Source organism: Erpetoichthys calabaricus, chromosome 5 (genome assembly GCF_900747795.2).
Source record: "Erpetoichthys calabaricus chromosome 5, fErpCal1.3, whole genome shotgun sequence".
Taxonomy (NCBI): domain Eukaryota; kingdom Metazoa; phylum Chordata; class Cladistia; order Polypteriformes; family Polypteridae; genus Erpetoichthys; species Erpetoichthys calabaricus.
Genome location: NC_041398.2, coordinates 86,363,498 through 86,387,675, shown reverse-complemented (window position 1 = coordinate 86,387,675; position 24,178 = coordinate 86,363,498). Strand labels below are relative to the sequence as shown.

The following is a 24,178-nucleotide window of genomic DNA, read 5'->3' as shown; positions in this document are numbered from 1 at the left end:
CAATCCATGGACAAGATGCCAGCCCATTGCAGGTCAAACAAACACACACACACACATCAGAAGCCAATATAAAATTGTCAATCCAACTGACCTGCTTGTTTTTGAACTGTTGGAAGACCACCCAGACCATCTGGAATAAATTCATACAGACATGATGATAACATGAAAAGTCCACATAGGGAGCACCTGGTACCCTTGTCTCATTGTTGCAAAGCAGCAGTGATACCACTCTGCCACCCTTTAACTATTAACTACACCCAGTTCGTTTGACTTGGACTAATGAGCTTTAATTCTTGTTTGTCCCAGAGAGTACTGAGAAAAGCGCTATATAAACGAAATGAATTATTATTATTATTATTATCTTTTCCTGGGCTCATTAACTTTATGTTAATCAGTTTATGAAAATTAAAGGAAGTGGAGGGTCTATATACTCAAGTCATGTGGCCAGGTTCATGTAACTGACTAGGGGCAATATATTTCATTCCCATCCAGAGGCTTGAAGCACTTGGGCTCATTAAATCTAATCTGTTGGAGTAGGAGACAAACAGGCCAGTCAGAATGTTCTTCTCTCAGAACCTACACCCATCTCCAAAATCCACCCCCCCACGCACACACACGCACACACATACGCATACACACCTTTACACACAACTGCTCTAAAATGAATAATAAGTGATTAGTGATCCTGGGCAAAGCCTTGGAGACAATGGAGGTACTTCCAGGGATTACTTAAAAAGAGCTGCCTGCCACTACTTTGAGAGCCAAGGTCAGGATGAAGAGGGACGAAGTTTGCTAGAGGAGGAGTGGAGGCAGAAAAAAAGACAAAGAAAAGAAGAGAAAGGCATTGCTGTGTGCTATATTGTGTTTTGTACCATGACTGTGTTGTGGAAAATGATTTGGAAAATGTTTCCCACTGAATAAAAACCTGTTTTTGTGCTGAACTTGTGCCTTGTGTCTGTCTGTATCAGGTTTGGGGAGCTTGTGCATCCTCTGCAGGCCACATAAGCAATTGCCACAGTTTTGTATTTTTTAGCATGGCTGTGCACATAGTGTTCACTATTTCTGTGCCTGTTGCTCATCATATGATAATGTGCTACATTTTGTGTTCAAGTTTTCATATTTTTTAAACAACTTATTGTGTATTTAGTTGTTCAAACTCTTTTTAGGAAGTCTGGACTTTTCATGTATTTATTTTTGACTTTGTTTTCTGGTTTGTGCTTTGGGCTTGGGCGCTCAGTATTAGAATACTAGCATTTGACCATGATTTTGTTTTTAGTTCTCATTTTCTCTTATGTCTCCTGGTTTTTGTGAATCGATCACCTTGTCTGCATCTTCAGGATGGTGCCGGCACAGTTACATAGTCGAAAACACTTTCTAACTTTGTTGTTTTTGTCATCTATAAATAAAATGCATTATTATTATTATTATTATTATTATTATTATTATTATTATTTATTATCTAAGGGAAGCCTTGACTGCAGACTATCCCATCTAAAAAACAAGAGGTCTCCATCATCCAGGAAGTCAAACCATGCCTCTTACAGAAAGAACAGCGCTGCCAAATGTTATTCAGTGTACCTTGTAACTGCTCAAAATCTTGAATTAAAAATATTAAAGTTATTAAGCTAAACAAGTCACAGTTTCAGAAATTTTAAACATTATTGGAAAAATGCACTTTAGACAATGGCATTTTCGCCTTTACAGATAAATAATATCTAATATTAAACATTATCTTTTAATGTGGATGAGTGACCGAAATATTCAAAACTATTTTAATTAGAATTAATTCATTTTTATCTGCGCAATGTAGTGTAGAATGTGAAGTATTTTACCTATATCAAAAGTGTGGAATTGCAATAAATTACAAATTCATTTTATGAAGAAAATTGTTACTATTTGTATTTTCAATGAGTGGTCTTTTTTTAGGAGGATCTACTGAAAATTGAAAACCCAAATTGCATACTACTGAATGAAGCAGTAAATAGTTTTGAAGGGAGCACAGCATATTTTATGGGACTTGGAAAAAATGCAACTGAAGATCGGCTGTTCATTAGGGTAAACAAACTTTATTTTTAAAATTCCAACTACTGATGCACATTATACCCTTAGGATGTATGTACGTGAATTTGCAGGTTTAACAGGTGTATGAGAGAATATGCTGCAGTATCCAAAGCATAAAGTTAGGACATACTGTGTGTAAGAGCCATTTCCTAGTTACATAAGATTCATAAATATTTTACTAGAAGATAGCGCATAATCTATGGGAGGTTCCTATAACGCCATCAGTTGAATTGAATTGGTATATTCTAGCCATTTCTAACAGCTCTGACTAAACATTATTCTCAGTTAGTGATCAGCCTTGCCATGTGTAAGGTGTAGAGGGCACATGGTTTTAAACTGTGCCTATGTGCCTTTTGAGTGTGTGAAGTAACATGTAAGACAATGCGCTTATTTAAGTGCTGAGCCTTCGCTTAAAGCATACAGAAGAAGAAGTAAATAAGTTTTAAGTACAGAAACAACTAAAGTTTCTCAAGAAAAGCTAAGTTTAGAAAAGATATATTTTTCCTTTTTTTTGCCTTTTATTCTATGTGTGTAACAACTTCTTTCTTTATTCTTGTGTGGATTATTTGCTTTTAATTTTCACAAGATATTTTTAAAACGAACTTTTGGACTGAGAGATTTCTTTCGGCACGCATTTTGCCCATGCTTGAACTCGCCTTATACTTCGGCGGCTGCACTGTGTGTTAAAAATCAAGGAAATAGGGATAAACATATATTAAATTAAAAATCAGATTTTAGTAAGGGAAAGCAATTTCTAGTCAAATTTAATGACTTTGGCAATGCATTTTTGTCTTAGTTTACTTTTTACAATTAATCTTTTATCTTGTTTGGCAATAGATATTTGTCCGATATTATTGACTAGTTCTTTATGTGTCCCTCACTTGCTTTATTCCTACTAATAAAGATGAAGCTGGCTAATTTTTCACTTACTGTCCTACTGCTGAGCTGAGTTATGCCTATCATAGTTATGGCCACTTTTGGCTCACACATGTAGTCAGACTGCAAACTCAAAAACATGCCCTTGTTCCTGAGTAGCTGGATAAAAAAGAGTCATACTAGAAGGGAGTTTGTCCTAACCAAAAATAGTTTCTGAAATGCAAGAAAAGTTTGTAAATCATCCCAGAGCTAGGGTACAGACTCTGTTGTGCCATCACGTTTTCAAGGAGGGCCTAATGATGCAATGTGTCACTTGACCTCTCATAACCTAACCAATATGGGACTAGCATCAGCAAACAATATGGCCATGGTCCTGCAAAGACAAGTCACAAAATGATGGTGATTGTGCAAAAGACAACTCAACATTGTGTCACTGGAAAACTGATAAAATAAACAGCTGTATTAAATATTAAATTTGTGCAACAATAATCAAAAAATAATTTCTTGATTGCATTAGATGACTGCTAGAAATGTTCAGAAAGGCAGTGGTATTTCCTTTCTGTTCATTGCTTTGGTACATTTTGTTTATCTCCCCCTTGTGTTTATTCTTTGCACAATGATATCTTCACTTTTTAATGCTTTGACTTCTTTGGTATATTTTGGAGTTGGGAAAGGTTCAAGACTGTCCCCATAATATCAGACCTGAGAAAACTCCCATTAATGCAAGCAAAATATAAAAATTCCATGCAGACAATATTGGGACTGGAAAGTGAAAATTATAATTTTAATGAAGAAAAACAGGACATTATTAAATTATAGTCAAATTCTCTAAATAACCAGTCAAAAAAGAGGCAGTAATATGGGGAAACAGCATACATTAAAAAAACATACTGAAAAATGTAGGCCTTTAAACTATCAATTCAGAATGCAAACAGTGAGCTAACAAAGCATAAATAAAATGAATACATAAAACGAGATAATGCACCAAAACAGCACATAATGCATTCCGCAGGCTCATAGAGATGACATCTAGGAAGTGCAGAAACTTAGGAAAGGGAAGTTAATTAAATGTAAAGTTCAATAAAAGACACACATCAGTCTCAGATTAGGTGAATGGTTGCAGTAGAATATTGTGCAGCCCACCAGAACGACAATTGAATAATTCTGACTAATTTGAATGATTTAGACTGAAGCAGTGGTTAGTAGAAGCAGGGAAAGTGCAGACAGAGGAAAAGCACATTATGTTTAGTCATACAGGTAGTCTTTCTTTAAAGGTCTACCTGAGACCAACTGAAAACATTTTTAAAAAAAGGCAAACATACTGTAATGTTTTGCTGACACTAATTATAATGCTGAGTTACTAAGGATGCTATATTTAGAAAAATGTTTAGCAAAAGAGAGCAATTTTATTACCCTTTTGGAGCAATTATTGAAACTAAATTTCAAGTGATCCCAAAATGCAATATTATCAAGATACTAGGGATATGATGCAAGAAAATTGAAATTTTTTCATCCTCACAATTTATTAAGTTTGTAATTCAACTGTGAAATATAGTAATTTATTATTCAAATAAAGTAAGTTTCAAGTACCTTAGCAGTCTAGTATATAACACATGCACACATCCATACATTGTCTAAATGTATCTCAGAGTAATGCCTTGTGAAATGAAATCTAACGTTTGTAGTAGGAGATTCAACCAGCATCTGTAATTAGAATATTTCATATATTATATATTATATATTATTATTAATATTTTCAGTTTTCAATTCAATTCAGTTCAACTTATATATATTGTATAGTGCTCTTCATTTAATGCAGAGAACCTCCAAAGTTTTCAAGGAAAATGCAATTATAAACTTTACAAATTACTTAGTGAATTAATAAAGACAAAGTAGTTTGAAACATACATAAATAAAGCCCAGCAGTATCTGTCTATTAGTTAATCACTGAACTGTGGCCAGTTGACCGTGGAGCTGCATCCTTGGAGAAAATAAACGTCTGATGGGACTTGAAAGTATGATTATGCTAAGGGGTTTCTTCTGTGCTAAATGTTTTGTAGCCCAACTTTGCACAACAGGTAGAATGATAGAAAGGCAATCCTAGTACTACGTGTGCCCTTGTCTGTTTTTTTTTTTTAATTATTATTTTTTTCATGACATCAGTTTCTTTGCACAGGGATATTCAAAATTCCACTTTGCATGAAATTTAAATGAACCTTCAGAGCATTGCCAGAGATTGACTTTCAGATTTGTAGGGGCCAGAAAAACAATAAAATAATTGCATTTTTTTACCGTTACAACCATGCTGCTACATAATTTAAAGTTACAATTTTAACTAAATTCCACTTACATGAATACATTTAAAACTTTGAAATTACAGAAACATACACACATACCAGTAATGATATTTAAATGACAGGAAATGTAACATTTTTAGTTTGTTTGCCTACTTGTTGTAATTGTCAGAAAATAAGAGTTTTCTTATATTTAAAACAAGTTTGAAAATGTATGCCTGGTGTAACATTCAGGAGAATTCAGGAACTATTTGTTCAGACCACCACACTTCTAGTTAAACAACACAGCCCATTCATGAATACGCAACAGACATGCATGCGACTCTGCTGATATTTCGATGTTTCTGTAGATCACTACTGAATATCTGGTTTCAGACAAGAGTGGCTATCAGTCATGTAAAAGAGGAATATATATTGAATACATACAACATCTAACATCAACAGATTAGATCTGAAGGTATATCAGAGTTAGCTAAAGAGCAGAACACAAATGAACACATTAAACATTTTGAACACATAGCTGATGCTGGAGGCATAATATACAAAATGATTTATTTAAATATTATTTGAATACCATACTCTATAATAACTTTGCCCTTGACACCAGACTAAAGCATTACCAAGTGGGAGAGAACATGTAGGTACAATATAAGCAGTACAAATCCCAGGGCATTTGCAGGTCATGCACACATGCAACACAGCAGAGAGAAAAGAAAATGGTAACTCTCCTGGTATGGAGCCTCCCATTTATGTGTTCAGTATAACATGTTTAGGATTGTCTGTGTGCACCTCATCCACAGTGAACAAACTCGGCACTTGTAGTTTAGTCTGACTCTGTCTGGTGCTTCTTTCATGACTAAGACTAGCATAAACCACATTCCAATGACTTCAGGGTGGGAATCTTTGCTGTAATATCAGATTAAGAGCCAGAATCTTTTCCAATGTTGTTTTTTAGTAGCAGTTTCTAATAGCCATATGGTAATTTTTCAAAAACAATGCACTCTGCTACGTAATTATCAATGATCTACATTAACAACTTTGCACAAGCTACCTCCTAATATAATGTTATGTTACCACCAGCAGCACATAACCAATCTAGGCAAACAACATAATCATGATTACAAGAAGGGTGCTTTTCAATAAAAAAAAAATCTGTTTCTTTGTGAATTCACACACACACATCTATATATATATATAGTATTTAATATTAATAATGTAAGTATTAGTGATGAGATAAAGAGAGAATCACTTAGGCCAGGACAGATCTAATTATTACATTCATTGTCTATTTATTTACATATTTACATTTGCTGTTTCCCTACAACTTTTTTTCCTGGGTTCATATCCAAATGTCTGTTAATCGTGTTTGGATTTTCAGCTACAAATATGCAAACTGTGTCACAGTCCTTCGCCTCCATATATACACACACACACTAAATACAATAGGGTACCAGGTCATGGTTTAGTCAAATGGTATTGTACCATATTTTAAACAAATTATTGTATGCGGTTAATAAAGCAAATTCTTTACAAATAAAGGTTCCAATTGCTACCAGAAAATCACCGTTCACATCTTGGACACACTCACTTTGTTTGTAGAAAGTGTGTGAAAGTGGTGCAGGATGTTGATACAGTAATTGTAAGTTTAGATAACAACTGTGGAGTTGTTTCAGAGAAGTTGTGGAAGTTCTGCTATTTAGAAGACACATTTAGTGCAGACCGAGGTGTGAGTACAGCAGTGATGGACAATGGTGAGAGGTCAAAGGAAGAAATTCTGGCATCTGTCCCATATTGTGAATACTAAGAGAGTTTCTCTGGCCCTGAAAGGCACATATTTTGAAAGCTGTGTGAGAAAAGTATGCTGTGGGAATAAAATGTGGTAGATGAAATTGGAACATGAAGCAAAACAAGAAGATCAAAGACAGAAATGATCAGAAGGATGGGTGAAGTGTCATGGAGTGAGAGGAAACTGAATGCTGAGTTAAGAGAAACCATAGGTGTTGTGCTGTAGAGGAAAAGAGTAAGGGGGTTTTGATATGTGGAGCAAAAGGCAGAAAATTATTGGGTGTAGAGATACACCATAGAGGTGGAGAAGAGATGTGGCCAAACAGGACAATTTTGAGGTGGTGTCAGATAACATGAAAAGAATGCATCTCATCCCAAAGAAAGCTCAAGACTGTGGCGAGTAGAGGAGAAAGGTTTGGATGCAACCTGCTAACCTGAGACAACCCGAAAATTGTCCATTAAAATAGTGGTGATGATGATGATTACAAAATAAACATTACAGTCATTTTGTTGACTTTTAAGACTGTATTATTAACGTAGATAAGAAATTAATGCTAAAACATTGTCTGTTTTAATGTTTCATAAAGGAGAAACTGCGAGAGTTGATTACTTTGACAAATGTATCTGCTGACCAGGAGAAACTTCAAGAAATGAAAATTGCGGCAGTAAAGGAAATAGTAGTCTTTGCTCCCTGCAAACTTCTCTGTGGTGAAAAAGAACTAATTGAAATGCCTGGGACAGATGAGTCTGACCCTCTTGCTCTTCATGACATTGGTAACATACTAAATGAGGTAAATTGAAATGTTAATGATTTCCTGAGATAAAGTAAGTGAATAATACAAGATGCATTATGCCTGCCTATTAATTTATGTTATTTGTGTGTTTTATTAAATGAAATTAAGCTGTGTATTTGAATGTATTCTTGTTTATAATGGTGATGTAGAGCTGAGACATTTCGCATGTTGATCGGGACATGCAAAGAAGTAGTTCATTACCACCAGAATTACCAAAGCCTACGAAAAGACTCGTAAATCCGGCCCATCTTAAATCCGTTTGCACTTCTCCGTCAGCATCTTTTGTCTTTTAAATGTGTCGATAAGCCCAAGCAGCAAGTAGCCTGCTATCCCATCCTCCCACCGCCCGCAGAAACGGCAGAAACCTCTCCCAGCAGGCCCTGGAAAGGCGAGGGTGAAGGTGTGAGGGTAAAATGAATGCAGAAAAACACAGGGAAATTTGGAGGAATACCAGATGAAATTTGCAATAGACCTGCACCTTGGGAGAAGATGTGTTTTCCAGCAAGACAATATCCCTAAGCATAAAGTCAAAGCTTCACAGGAATGGCTTAAAAAACACAATGTTAATGTCCTGGGAGTGGCCTGTGAATGTGGACTCAAGGCTCTCATAGTTGCCAAAGGTGCATCTACTAAAAGCTGACTTGAATACTTATGCAATCAATTACTTTGTTTTTGTGGTCAATTTAGATAATTTTGCAGAGATTTGTTTTTCACTTTTACATTAGAGAATCATCTTCTGTTGGTCAGTGACAAAAAAGTCAAATTAAATCCACTGTGATTTAATGCTATATTACAATGAAATGTGAAAACTTCCAAGGAGATGAATACCTTTTTTAGGTACTATATATCTGTATACACATCCATTATCAAACCCGCTATATCCTAACTACAGGGTCACGGGGGTCTGCTGGAGCCAATCCCAGCCAACACAGGGCGCAAGGCAGGAGACAAACCCCGGGCAGGCCGCCAGCCCACCGTAGTATATCTATATAAAACTTTCAAATAAAATAAGCTGTTAATTTTAGGCATTTAGACTTAGAAGCTACAAGGGTGGTTTAATGTTAATTATGTAGCACACCTGAAGATAAAGAGTTTTGTATTTTTTCCAATAGGCGAATGGTACCTTACTTTTCTCAGACTCTTCCTTCAATATTGGAGAAGCTGATGTAAAGGCAATTCTTCGAGACAGTAAATTCCTTCACAACTTTGTAAAATCTCCAGAAGAATACATGTTGATGTTCATCTCTTATCAGGAGAAGGTTTTCATTTTCCTTTTAAATTAAAATTTTATGTGATATTACTTTAAAATTAGAATATTTAAATATGCTTATTTATAGTTACCTTTGTTTGTTTATCCTGGACTTAGTTTGAAAACCAAATTAGAAAGGTTAACTCCTAATTGTACAAATAAAATAGACGTATCACTGGAAACTGGGCATGAGATACAGGAAAAGGAGAAAATCAGGACAATTTAATTTGTCTAATGCACATATTTCTATGAGTAATATGGATATAACTATGAGTTGCATTTGTAAATATTTGTTTGGATTTCATTAGGGACATTTTAAGTAATTGATAATTGTATTGAATAAGCTTTTTTGTAATAAACTAATTTTATTTTTGTGTTCACTTTATTGAACAGTATATATATTTTAATAAATGTGTTGCATATTTTTTGATATATTTATGAAAAATAATGCAGATATTGCTGAAATGTCAACTTTGAGCAACAAATAAAATGTGAAATCATAGTAAAGTACATGAAAGATATCTTTTAGTATATTGTATGATTTGTAAGGATTTTCAGTGAATTTGATAGGAGTTTCTAGATTTATGTATTCATTTTATGTATTGTCTGTACAAGAGAACACAGAAACAAGAAAAAGGTTTAGGGATCCACCCCATATACAGTATTGTCATAAATTATGATCTCTGTAGAGTAATGTCAAAAGACTGAGTCCTGAATGGAACTGACTGGTTTTATAGGTGGTGGAAAGGAAGAGGAGGGTCCAACAGGGCACCGGAGGAAGTGAGGTCAGCAGGACGGCGTGGTCTGGAGAGGGAACTGGAAATTAGTTAGGCTGTAGTCAGTCTTCTCTTCTGTGGTTCTGCAGAGGAGGGAGAGGAGGCATGCACTTCATTAACCCCCAACTCAGCGTTTTACCCTTAGTTAAGCCCACAGAATGCCTCCCATGCGCACGTGTGTGACAGTCACAAGACTGGTTCCTGGAGTGCTACATTTACTACAGCTTTTGGCATCAACTTTTTTCATTATTATTACTACTAAAAGGGAGAATTTTCCAGTTTTTGTTAAGGGAACATGTCATTTAATTTATAATTTTAAACTATAAATTTATAAAATTATTAATTCCATATAAACTAACTGACTTTTTATTGATTTTGTAGAATAAGAATTTGCACTTTACAAAGGAAGACAAAATTATGGACATGGAATTTGTTAAAGAAGAGCAAAAAAAAAAGGAAGGAGAAATTCAAGGTCTTGAAAGGCTTCTTAAGGTCTGAATTTTTCAAAGTTTTCATGTATTACATATTAAATGTCATCTACACAAAGAGATGATGTTACATTTTTTGTTAGTGTACCTATATTTTGTAAAGTACGGCTATAAGATCTTTTTCAAATAAGCACTTGTAATATCGTTTGTTTAGCTACCATGATCTATTTATTTGATAAATAATTTAAAAAGATACTGCAGCGCTTGCTTTTTGCAGCTGTTGAGTGTAGAGGCTTTGAAAAACTCCACAAATACATCATTAGTCCTAAGTATTTTTTCAGTATTGAGACCATTTAGTGCTGCAGTCATTTCTTCCCGAGTGAGGCTAACTTTTTGAAGGTCCTTCTCCCCAGCAGGAATCTGTGGCAAATCCTTTAAGAAAACTCAATGCCTCAAAAATCCTTGGTGCTTTATGCAGAAGTTCTTGTGATTTTTCATTCTCTGTCCTATTTTTCTTTCTAATCCAGAAAAGAACTGAGTGGACAGATCCATCTGAGAAAGTGTTTGTGTCCTATAGCAGAGGAGGGCACCATAGACTTTCCGGTCCATCAGAAGTTGATTTTTTGTTTTCAGTGTCTCATCAATGCACCACTCAAAGTTTGTGGTCAGTGTTGCATGAAGCGCATGAATGTCTCTTTCCTACTCTTTTTGTGGGCTTTTCAGTACATTGTTCAAATAGCACTCATACTTCTGTTTTAGAAATGTTCTGATATTTTCATAGTGAAGAAAGTTCTGTTTCATTCATCTCCCTTGGCTACAGAAGTGATCAAAGCATTTAATGAACTGGAAGTCTTTAAGTGGTCTAGTGTTAAAGTGGCAAAGGGAAAAGAAAGTTGAAGAGAGGCAAGCCTATTTTTTTGTCTCGGTAGTGTTTGATATTACTCTACTTTGCCCTTTTGTATTCTTTATTGTGTAGCCTTAGTCAGAATGCCTCGAATCCCATAGACTTACCACTGTTTATAATTTATTGTACTTTATAACTTCTCCACACCTTCCTTTCTACATTTATAACCTCAGGCAATTATACAGAGTAAAAGACAAGTAGGAATCAAGTTACATAATGTATTATTGATAATATTCATAAAATAATAACAATAAGCTAAGTACATGTGAATATTGACAACATACAACCTGATAAATGCTGATGTGTAGTTTTCAGGCAGCACACAGTCTTAGTTACTTTAAATGTTGCTAGTTAAATCATCATGTCTTGCTTTCTTCAGGACATGCCTATCTCAATATGGCTGCTGAGCTGTGCTCTTTAGTGGGTTGTCCTTTTCATGGTAATGGTGTGAGAGAGAGGGGGGGAGGGGTAAAGCAAATGAATTTATACATTCTCTGTTCAAATCCTACAGCCAATAGGGCATTGTAGTACAGAATGGCTTCTGATTCAAAACCAAACAGTCAACTTTATACCAATAATATTCTGATGCAACATATCCCCCATTTACTGGCTTATTTTCACACCTAACCTCAAATACCACTTGTTGAGTGAAGCTTGCCAGCGAGTATGTCCTGCAGAGAATCAATTGCCAAACCACTTTGAGGCACTTACCCCAACCCTGCCATAACCCTGTCAGTCCTAAACACTCAAGGGTTAGTTAGACATGAAAGCTTATCAATGAAATAAAACAAACACTAATACAGTAGACTTCCGCGAAGTTGTGGTTCAGAGTTCGCAGCCTCAGTCATTCATGGATTTTTCCTTAGAACCTAACTAATAATTGTTAGCGGAAACCACAAATATCCTCCGCAATTTTTATGCCTTTTTTCGTGGCAATACTGTACTGTAGAGAGAACAGGAAGCAGCCATAGAGAAAACCACGACTTGGGATGGTGAAAGTAGCCAATAGAATTTGAAACTGCAACTCCCAGCAGTCCCTGCAGTGGCTTTGATTGGTCTTCTGCTGATGGTGCTGGGGCTGTTGAGGTCAAAGGATCTCAGTGCGGCTTTTAAAAATGGGGCCGGTGACCAAAAACAAAAAAAAAAAAAAAAAAAACAGTTTTTGCAATTTGTGTTTCAAGTTACTGTCTGTCTGCCTTCTATTGGGTTACCTGTACTTATTCCTTTTGCCCTGGATCGTTTCGTGCGTCTGGATTGTCTGCCGTCTGCCTATGTACATGAGGTCTATAAGCGGATTCATGGCCATCCTGCAAAGAAAGGAGCGCTCCTGAACTTGTCCACCCTTTCTTCACCTTTTCCGGAACTACCGGTAGTACTATCTGTACATTCCCATTCAACGTGCGGATCTCTGGACTATCTATTTTCATCATTACATTTCATCCATTGCCATTTTTCATGAACTTTTTCACGATTTACTGTGTGTGTTTTGTTTGCGCTTTGTTGTATTTAATGTGTAATCGCTGTAAGGGGAACAGGGGTGGTGTCGTTGTTTTCTTATTTAATTTGTTTTCATTACATTCTTTATTTGCTGTTTGATTACCGGTTTGCTTTGTTTTTGTCTCTGTTTGTTTGTGCACGCGTCAGGTCAAGGCTGGAATTTCCACCATAAAAACAAATAAATCACTGTCTTCTCGATTGCCGCTTCTCGCGTTACGCTTACTTAAAAGCCTGAACGTACTTGTCCTTTTTGGCTGATTGCTTTCTTTCTCTCTCCTCCCCCAGACATTCTCCTATGATGTTTGTCTATTGTTTTAATTGTTAACTAACTGCCTGCTGAGCACCTTTTCCTTTTGAAAGAGACATGTTTGTTTGAAGTGTTTGTAGAGACCTGAACTTTATTCAATCTCCTGTGTTTGTGTGCAATTCTGTGACCCCAGCTGCACTAAGAATTACCTGCAAGCATCGACGCTTACCTCTGTGTGCTTGCGTGCAGCCAGTTTAAGCGCAGTTGGCTCAGTGATTTACATCTATGGCGTCAGTTGCACTTTATACATATTGTTCCAATAGTTTTTTAAAATAGTTTTTACAGTTCATTAGCAGTGTGTATAATGATCAGTGTAATTGTGTAGTAATTGTGATGCTCTTTGCATGAAAAAAACATGTTCCATTAAAATTTCACATTTTCTTTAATTGTGACGTTTACTTAAAATGCAGCAAAAAAGTATTTGGGGTCCAGGGATGCATTAACCCCAAGTATGTGGCAGTTTAACAATTAAAGCTCCAAGACGCCGCCGAAACTAACTGCACCGTCTAAGGCTTCTGGCAATGAAAACGCGCTTGCATGAATTACAGTACATATAGCGGTAACTGCCTCTAGAATCGTTTAATCACCATATGCATATTCTCTGTGCTAAACACCTTGGTTCAGAATTGTCCCACTGGTTCTGTGCCTGTACCACAGCTGACAACTGCAACAGGGCTTCGTTGTTTTCCCAATTAGACTATACTTAAACATCGGATCCCATAGAACTTGCAAATGTACCAGCTGTACTTGCTTACTTGAAAAGTTCATTAATTTTCTCAGTATGCCTTTTCCTTGATAGTATTAATTATATTATTTATCCTAATTAATTAATTAATGGCAGCACGGAGACGCAGTGGTAGCGCTGCTGCCTCGCAGTAATGAGACCTGGGTTTGCTTCCCAGGTCCCCCCTGTGTGGAATTTTCATGTTCTCTCTGCGTCTACGTGGGTTTCCTCTAAGTGCTCCAGTTTCCTCCCACAGTCCTAAGACATGCAGGTTAGTTGCATTGGCGATCCTAAATTGTCTCTAGTGTGTGCTTGGTGTGTATGGGTGTACCCTGCGGTGGGCTGGCGCCCTGCCTGGGGTTTGTTCCTGCCTTGCGCCCTGTGTTGGCTGGGATTGCCTCCATCAGACCCCCGTGACCCTGAGTTAGGATATAGCGGGTTGGATAAAGAATGGATGGATGGATATTACTAGTGCTAATGACTGGAGAATGACTGACTGACTAATTAATTAATTCCCAACTTCTATACTTTATGAGCCCAAAATTAATGCCCTCATTTTTGGCATTCCTAACTTGTTTGCACAGTTTCCACCTCTTGGAATATAAATTTACTGCAGTTACCTTATACTGGAATAGTCCTGAGTGCCAAACTGCATAGCTATTGTGACTCGTCCTATTATTGTACGACTTGTGGACTTGTTACTCACTTGAACCCCTGTAAGTGTCTTTTTCTTGCTCTCTCGACAGTTCTTCTTCATGTCTTTGTCTTTAGTCTTTGCCTTTGGTCTTTTTCTTTGTCTTTCTTCTGCTGTGTGGGCAGGTCTGCAAAATAGAAAGTGACAAAGCAGTTTCTGTCCATCTTATCTTCTTGGTTGTTGACCTGGTGCCAACACTCAACTTTGTTTCTGGGCATTCATTGGAACAGCTTGACCACTAGTGCCAGTCCACTCCAATGTTCCAGTTGTAACCCAGTCTCCTGCATTGATTTTACTCTATCTATCACCTTCACTATTCATTACCTGCACTAAGCCAAAGTCCATAAACACTCAAAACAAAAGTAACATTATTGCAAAAGATCAGAAAATGGAAATAGTTAGAAACAACTCTTTTTCCTTTCCTGTATTCCTGTGCTATCCTTCCATTTTTTTCAATGCCTGTGTATCCTTTTATTTTTTTTATTGTATTGTAGCTGCTACCTGAAAATGTGGGTTAAAACCTCTCCAAATTCCAAGTGCCAAGTCCAGCATCTCTCCTAAAACTGACCTGTGTTCTTTGTTCAGCATTATCTCACTTCTCTCCCTTTTAGTTGCAGTGAGTTTTTCAAGCTGCTGCTTCTTTGACAAAGAGGCCCATTTCACACAATCCTTCAACTTGGTTATATCATCTACCACAGCACACACCTTCAGTCATGAAACAGGACCCGTTTTCCTTTTGCCTTCTTACTTTCTTTCATTCAAACTGCTGCTGAATCAGTGCACTTCATTCCAACTCACTCATTCTTACACTAGCATTTTCAGACCTTTCACACACAAGCACTTGAATTTCTTTCATTTGCACTGTTCCTTGTTTTAATTCCACACTTTCTTTACTCAGTTCCCATATTCCATTATCCAATTCCAACCCTGCAGTCAACAATGGCCATTCAAACTCACCAGCTTCTTTGCTTTCTATCTGATTTACTTTTTCCAAATCAAATTTCAGTGCAGCACTGATTACCGTTCCCAACAGTAGCAAAATAGCTATCAGTATTGCATGTTCTTTAAATACTTCTTTATATCATCTACCACAGCACACACCTTCAGTCATGAAACAGGACCCGTTTTCCTTTTGCCTTCTTACTTTCTTTCATTCAAACTGCTGCTGAATCAGTGCACTTCATTCCAACTCACTCATTCTTTCACTAGCATTTTTAGACCTTTCACACACAAGCACTTGAATTTCTTTCATTTGCACTGTTCCTTGTTTTAATTCCACACTTTCTTTACTCAGTTCCCATATTCCATTATCCAATTCCAGCCCTGCAGTCAACAATGGCCATTCAAACTCACCAGCTTCTTTGCTTTCTATCTGATTTACTTTTTCCAAATCAAATTTCAGTGCAGCACTGATTACCGTTCCCAACAGTAGCAAAATAGCTATCAGTGTTGCATGTTCTTTAAATACTTGGCATACCTCAGAATTACATGAAGAATGCAGTGCAGTGGAGAATAATGAAAGGAAACACCCTTGCTATTTTTCCTTCCTTTCAACCCTCTCCTTTTGCACACTCTCACATTCCCACTCTTTATCTGAGGTCTCATTGGTCTCGGGTAAGTCACCCACACATGTTTTAGAGTTCCAGTCAGATCCTGTTATTACTGCCCTTACTTTTACCATGGCCGGTTGGCACTCCTTTTTTCCATTTCTATTTATCAACTTGTATGCAAAATTTCAAAGCACAACACCTATGATCAGTAAAGCCAATTGGATAAATATAGAAGTTAGCTAAGATTTGTTTGGTGTTTCAGAACGTAGAACTTGTTGAGCCTTACATTAGATTAACCCTGCAGAACCCATCACATACATGTACTGCCTGGCGCCAGGATGCAAAGTCCTCCAAATGTTAGTGAAATGATTTTTTGTAACAGTAGACACGAGCTCTTCAACTGATTCAAAGTATGGATCCAACATGTTCCAATCTAAACGTATGTTTGCTGTACAGTTAAAATTTCATCCCCCCAATTATCACCAGCTCCTCATCTTTACACTGCAGAATTACATCATTTAACGCAGATAAAAAAAACTGAGCCTCTCTTTTCATGTGTTAGGGGTATACACATTCACACAAATTTAACATTAGTAACCTTCCATTAGTAATTTCAGTAAAGCTAATTTAATCTGGAGCAAGATGCTTTGAAGAAGGTATAGCAACATTGGATTCATCGCTTTAAAAAGACTTTTCTTCGTTCTTTCTCTGCCATTCTGACTGGTTGATTTTGTCAGTGTGTGTTACTTCTAAAAAACCAACACTGGTTTGTTTTTGTCCTATGGTATGCGCTCAAATAATAAGACCCTCTTTGTAACATCTACAGTATGTATGCATACATTAATGCCTAAAAAGTACTAAAATGAGGAAAAAGGAGCAATCAATAATCATTATTTTGCTAGAAATACAAAAAAATGCTAATCTTTACATCGTCATGACTGCAATTTTAGAGAACATTTAGCTTTCTAATAATTTTGTTTAACATTCATGTCACGTCATCCAGTCATATGCTCATCACTTCCTAAAAAATATATTTTTACAAAAATATTGTTAAAGAAATAAATTATAAAAAATGCTTTTGTGAATGAAAATTGAACACACTCAAACATGAATGAGTATTTAAATTGTACACCCCCACCTCCCACTGTTACATTTATATTTACGTTCACAATTTGAGTATCTCTGGATTATTTACTCACTGTCTATAAAATTGCATGGGTGAATTAACCTGCTTGTTGAAGCATCTCACATATGTGTGGGTTCAAGGCACTCAGTATTCTTTTCCTGATAATGTTCTCTCTTGTTTTATCTTTAACTTTTAATCTTGAGTTGTACTCTTCTATCAGAACACTTTGCATTGTTGGTATAACATGAAGCACAATGTTAGGCAAGAATAAGCTGTTTCTGTGCTGGACTTGTAACCAGTGAATGAAGGAGGGAGGCTGGTATTCAGTTTCAGTTCTTGTTCATGTCTGAGTGTATTGGTATTCTATTTTATTTCACACAGCTTTATTCTGGAAGTGGTATATTTAACAATATGTTAGTAACAATAAATGTGTTTCGGATGTTGTGATCATAAAACTGAATGACTTATCATGTGGATTATGTGACACGATTAATAAGAGATTTTTTTTCATGGGACTTTTTGATTTTGTTTGCTGCCCTCCAGTGTTGGTCACCATAGATTTTGTAATCTCTGTTCTGAATGAAAACAACAGATTAATTTTTTCCTTGCCCATTGCTACAAATTACATGGGGTAAATAACAGATTAAAAAATATAATTTTTGGATGAAGTAATTCTTATACAAGTGTCTAAATTTGTGTTGAAATGCATTTCTGTTACTGTTTCTCATATTTTATCAGGTTATATTAATACATTTTAGCAGAGTGTTGCTATAGTCATTTATTTTTAATTTTACAGAAACAACTACCAGAGAATGTGAAAAAAAGTGTAAACTCGTCTGTGATTTTTCCAGTTTTTCATTGTTCACTTCTTATGCAAGAGGTAACTAAACATTATTAAAGGTTATCATTACTATATACATATTTATAATTTAATTGTCAACTTTCTTTTATTACATATTGTTTTTCCTCAATGTACAAACTTATTAAATTAAAAAAAAGTCAAATATGTAGTAATTCTTGTTTCAGACTATGTTTCTGTATTAAGAATAAAAAAAAAGTGTTCTAAAAGCAATCATTTACCTCACTTTAAATTAGCAGACTTTTGTAATTATAGCTGGGAATACCTTGAGAAGCTGGCTATTAAGCAGCCCATGAGCAGCTGTTAAGTGGGTCGCGGGCATAGCAAAGCCTTCACACCCGCTGAAGCCCATTAATTCAGATGTTTCACTGATGGCAAGCCTCAGACTGGACCCTGAATATGACTTGGCTTGCAGGGATATGGGGGAATAGTGTGGCATACAGGTTGCCTTTGACTATGTAGCATGGGAGCATGTTGCGCTGCTGAAGACCTGAGCGGTAGGCAGAAACACACCATTAAGAGGCTAATTCCATTGTTCTGTCTCTTGCACATACATACATACACACAGAAGTGAAAGAATGCAGTTTTGAACCGCTAATAATACCTTTAGTTGTCGATGCTCATGGCTAGAGTTTCCAGATACCTACGAGAACACAGGAAAGAAGGACAAAGGAGGGAGCAAAGAAAGTTTTACTCAGGAGGTCTCATAACAGTGGAAAGCAAGATTAAGGGTTGGGTGGAGTGGGGATCCCTGGCCCATCCATGCCCTGTCCCCATCCCCATTCTGGTTCAATTGTGCAGAAATCAAAAAGAGGAGTGCCAAGGTTGTTTGGTTCCATTTACATTTTTGAGCACACTGACAAACCCTGAAGTATTGGTACACAACCATTTACTGCCGATACCCACGCCTCGTTAACAGAAAAGTGCTGGAATGCCAAGCAAAACCAGGCATTTCCCAGGTTTTTAGCTTTTTCTGCTGGGCTGAGGACATGAGGTTTTAAAAGGCGGACATTTCCTCCTTTTGCCAGACTTCTGGCAATTTTACTCATGGCTTCAGTAAATCAACTAATTATTGACTACCTGAATATACATTAAATTTAGGTTAATTGTTTGTAATCTTGTTATTTTTTGAAGTACTGCTGTGTTAATTCCAAAATTACAATTCACATTTTTCTTTACAGGGAGATGCCACTGAAATTGTAAGAGCGTTTGAAAATAATCTTCAGCATACTGGAGTATATAAAGTAATGGAAACACTTGATCAGTTTGGATTTACAAATCTGAAGCCAAAGATAGATGAAGTAAGTTTAGATTGTGTCTCATATAATATTTTATAATTCACTTTTTTTTTGGAAAACTTATTGATAAGTGCACCACTAGCAGTATGTCAACACAGTTAAATGACAGTCCTTCCTTAAATGGAAAAATTCAGTCCTAATAATCTGGTTAGTGTGCGATTTAAAGTTTAGTTCAGAGGGTGAAGAATTGCGAACAGCGGTTTTCAGTGAACCCTACACCATAATTAACAACACTAAAGACAACAGGATTTTCTCAGAATTAGGTGTTTATGTTCTCTTGTCCCTGAGACTGTTAGCTTGGTAAGTAATAGTGTTAGAATCATTGAATAGAGAAGATAGTGGAATATATGCAAAGACAGGAACAGGATTTACAAGTTTCATGGTTGGTAATTGTTATTTGTAAAATTAATGTAAAAATGGTAATAGGGGATTCTCCAAGTGACTGGATAACATAAATTCATTAACATTATTATTATGATTTATTATTTTAATGTTATTATTTTTCCCTTTGTTCTGTATGAAGCAACAGTACTCAAGGTCTACATTTATCACTGCTTAAACTGGGTGATTTCTACAAATGTGCTAAACCCATTTTATGAGGCAGATTCTAAAAAACATATCAAACTAAACATACAATAGCAGGGCAGCACGGTGGCGCAGTGGTAGCGCTGCTGCCTTGCAGTAAGGAGACCCAGGTTCGTTTCCCGGATCCTCCCTGCGTGGTAGTTTGCATGTTCTCCCCGTGTCTGCATGGGCTTCCTCCGGGTGCTCTGGTTTCCTCCCACAGTCCAAAGACATGCAGGTTAGGTGCATTGGCGATCCTAAATTGTCGCTAGTGTGTGCTTGGTGTGTGCCCTGTGGTGGGCTGGTGCCCTGCCCGGAGTTTGTTTCCTGCCTTGCACCCTGTGTTGGCTGGGATTGGCTCCAGCAGACCCCCGTGACCCTGTGTTAGGATATAGCGGGTTGGAGAATGACGGACATGACATACAGTAGTACACTCAAATATTGATGTGTGCTTGTTTTAATTAATGCCAATATCTGGATACTGAGGTTATGCATACAATCATACAATTTTTATTGCCAAGAAAATCTAGCATAACATTCCCCAATTTGTTTAATCTAATTCAGGGTCACAATGGGGCTAGGGGCCATCTTGGCAGTATTAGGTGGAAAGCAGGAGTCAACCTGAACAACATGTTAGACAATCACAGGGCCCTTTTTTTCACACTCTTACATTTGAACTAGGCCAGTTTTGAATCATCTGACGAGTTAATAACCAAGTCTTTTCAGTGTGGGTAGAAAGTGTGAGTACCCATAGAAAATCTAGGATGCTTGATTTATGAAGTGTAAGCACTGCTACTGCTAACCATTTAACCACCATGCAATGCTTGCAAACATAAATCTTACTTTTTAATTTAGTCTTGTAAATCCCTTTAATTACAAGACTTTATAATTCATTTGCAAAAGCTACTGACTACTGGCTGTATTTTATTATTTTGTGTTTACTGTGCAATTATGTGAAATATTTTTAATATTTAATTTCAGGCAAAAGATACTTTAATTCTTCTTAAAGAAAGAGCAGAACATTATTTAAAGATGTGTGAAAGGGTAACAAATCAAGCAGAAGAAGCAATGAGATCATTGAGAAAGAGAGAGTAAGTTTTTGTGGTGTTTCTGACAATGTGATTAGACTTACTATACCTATGCAGTTCACAAGGAACAAATTTTTCATCTTTAAATGTCCCAATTGAAGTAATTATTTATGAGATTGTAGCATGCATCTTACTTTGAAAACAAAATACACCATACTAAACACATTAATTACTAGGTTGCAGTTTTGCAACCTAGGTTGTAACCCAGCTTTCTTTTTGAAAGGGGGCCTCCTAAATAGGCTCCACCCCTTCTTGTACTTGGGCCATACTGCTGCTTACCATAAACTCTCATTTATATACATAGAGTGTGTAAAAGGCGCTATATAGCGCCCGACCCGGCACAGACTCAGGCAGAGCACGTACTTAAATAAAACACGCTTTATTATTTCTTCAGCCGTGGGGCACGCCTTCCCCGTGTCCCACAGGCCCAACACAGTCCCAAATACACTCACAATTACTCTCTCTATCCACCTCAGCACCTCACTCAGGGCCTCTCCTGCCGCCTCCTCTGACCTCATCCGCCTCCTCACCCGACTCCAGCTCTCTCGAGTGGTGGTGGCTGGCCTTTTTATACCCCACCCAGACGTAGTTCAGGTGCTTGGTCACCTGGGCCTAATTGCATTTCCGGGTGGGGCTGAGGAATTGACCAGCCGGGCTGGAAAGTCCACGCAGCTCCCCCTGGCGGCCATCCAAGCCCCCAACCAGGTTGTGGAGGACTCTGTGTCCCATGGAGCCATGTGCCAGGCTGGGGAATCATCATCCGCCAGGGAGGCTACCACCAAGCGTCCCGGGGGAGGTTTTGAGCTGCCCGTGGTGGCTCCCCCGGAACAGATGCAGCAGAGGCGTCCCTGCCCGGCTGTCCTTTACAAGTGTTACAGGAGCAGAATAGAGAAAAGGACATAAGAACACATGACTTGTTACAAGTTTAAGCAATGTATGAAATCAGGTTGATTCATTTGTAGTAATAATATATTAATGAGGGTTAAACCATAAAAATACATTGCTTAAAGAATTAGACTTGATATTATTTTGGAGGATAGAATTGGCGCACTTTGTTTGGTTGGATGGCCTGTTCTCATCAAAGTCTTCTAATGTTATACCATTGTTTTTAGTGTTTTAAAGGTTAATGGAACTTTGGGTACCCCATTCCTGGTTAAGAGAGGTATTCAACAGGGTTGTGCCTTACCAGCAATGCTGTATTCTTTGTCAATTGAGCCATTCCCTAATCAAATGACCCAGAAATTACAGGGTGTAGAATTTACATCTTGCCCAAATTTCACTGTTAAATGTTTGGCCTGTGCTGACAATGTGGTGTGAAAAAGAACAGTCTTGACACACAAAGAAAGGTTTGGGGCAGCCACCCGTATACTTGAAGCCTGGTTGCAAAAAGGCAAAATAAGTTGCACAGATGTGTACAGAGTTGACTCCAAAACAGAACTGAAGTTAAAGAGGAAGTTGTCTTGTATTTAAGGCAGGCAGGTGGAAGTGATGTCATTGATGTCTGAACTGGAAGTGACATCTTCTGGCCCTGGAACCGGAAGTGATGTCCTCAGGCCGAAATCAGGCAGAATTTCCCGTGTCTGGTCTGCAGAGATAAAAAAGGAAGGTATAGTGCACCCTGCCACCCTCTGGCCTGGCGTGGAATTACCTACTTCTGCTCCATTTAGCTGCCTCCCATGCGCACGTGTGTGACAGTGGCCATATTTGTAAAATCTGATATGATGTTAAAATGTGGAGATCCTCCTCCAGGCATTTCACATAAGATTCAGAAACTGCTGGTTTACTTTTTTGGACGGTTTACTGCAACAAAAGTTTTATCCAGTGAAACAAGAAGATCAGGGGCCCATTGATATTCCTTCAAAAGTTGCTGGTTTTGTAACTCAAGTAATTCAAAAGCTTCAAATTTTGTTTCTCGTCATCTGATTTGATGGAATTTGGCACTCAGTTTCTTTTTCAGGTGGAAAGTTTTGGATTTGACAAACAACTTTTTGTGATGGACATTTGCAAAATGGACCACTTCGGTTTACCTAAAATCAACAAGGGTGATTTAGTACATCAGGTTGACTGCACAATGAGCTTTTAATTATTTATTCTCTGTTCTCATGTCCGCTTTTGAAAATTAATAGTTTTATTGCTTTACTGATTAAATACAGAATATTTAATGATGAAAATAAGCAATCATTTAAAATCCATTGATAATGGGCTTCAGTTCTGGATGTTAAGTTTGTGAGGATGATTCAGTTCCTGTTTTTGATGCACCATAGAGAGAAAATTTGGGTGCAGAGGTTGGGTTTGAGGCTTTGAGGGAGCTTAATAAGCCTTTGAGTAATAAAAAGACAGCTGACTTACACTGGGGAATTAGCTCAGGTATCATTGCTACTAACTCGTTCTTAAAAACAAATTACCTGATGATAGGTAAATACTTATTTTATGGCCAAAAAAAACCAAACATTTTCTTTTATTTTTATTTTGTATTAAATTAGAAGATCCTCTCCAGAAATCACCAACTTACAATGGTGGAGATTTTGTGTGATCCTTGGAGCTATGTTGTTCAGAACAGGAGCTCCTGGTATGGTCTTCCAAAGCAAGTTAATCACAGGTTAGGGGTCAGACAAATATCGATTCACAGTCCCTAATAATGCAGATCTACAAATATAAAAAGAGTATCCCTCCAGATTTGTGGTTACTGGAGCCTCTGCCTGGAGGCATACCTGGGTGGAGTGCCCTCAGGTGAGTGCATGATGGCAGAGCCCAAAATCATGATGTGGCACTGCCCTACAACCTCCAGGAAGAATAGGGGCCAAGCGAGATGTGGCCTGGGTAGTGGTTAAAAGCAGAGGTTTCAGCAGACTAGAATTAGACACATAAACTGACTCTCGGGACGTCATATCTCTAACTGCCATATGTGACTAAATACCAAATGGTGTCTCAGAGTACCAGGCCTTCTTCGAGCACCTGCAGGGAGTCCTGGAAAGGATCCTAACTGGGGACTCCATAGTTCTGCTGGGCAATTACAACACCAATGTGGATAATGTTGGAAATCACTGAGAGGAACAGCCTGCCTGAGTGGTGTTTTGTTATTGCCAGGCATGGTTTGTTCCCAGGGGGAAATTTAGCTTTGTACAGATGCTCTTTAAAAAAAAATAGATAGATATATATATACACACACACTATAGTCTGAACACACATCAGAATGACTAAAAAAGAAATAAAACAAAAAGAAGAAAAAACTTCTGACTTAGCAGTCACAATCACAGTGATGCATTAAACAGGTAAACCCTGGTTTCATGCATTGCATTTTGTT

The 24,178-nt window shown here is 37.3% G+C and overlaps 1 protein-coding gene across 1 annotated transcript in view; it reads left to right on the top strand.

Annotated features, from left to right (window-relative positions):
• Window positions 1-24,178, top strand: part of LOC114651776 (uncharacterized) — a 64,921-nt gene that overhangs the window by 1,205 nt on the left and 39,538 nt on the right. Inside the window, exons 2-8 of the mRNA XM_028801740.2 lie at window positions 1,927-2,055; window positions 7,604-7,807; window positions 8,923-9,069; window positions 10,217-10,327; window positions 17,862-17,945; window positions 19,106-19,225; window positions 20,768-20,877. Coding sequence (XP_028657573.2) covers window positions 2,011-2,055; window positions 7,604-7,807; window positions 8,923-9,069; window positions 10,217-10,327; window positions 17,862-17,945; window positions 19,106-19,225; window positions 20,768-20,877 — 821 coding nt within the window. The 5' untranslated portion in view covers window positions 1,927-2,010. The remainder of the gene's footprint in view (window positions 1-1,926; window positions 2,056-7,603; window positions 7,808-8,922; window positions 9,070-10,216; window positions 10,328-17,861; window positions 17,946-19,105; window positions 19,226-20,767; window positions 20,878-24,178) is intronic.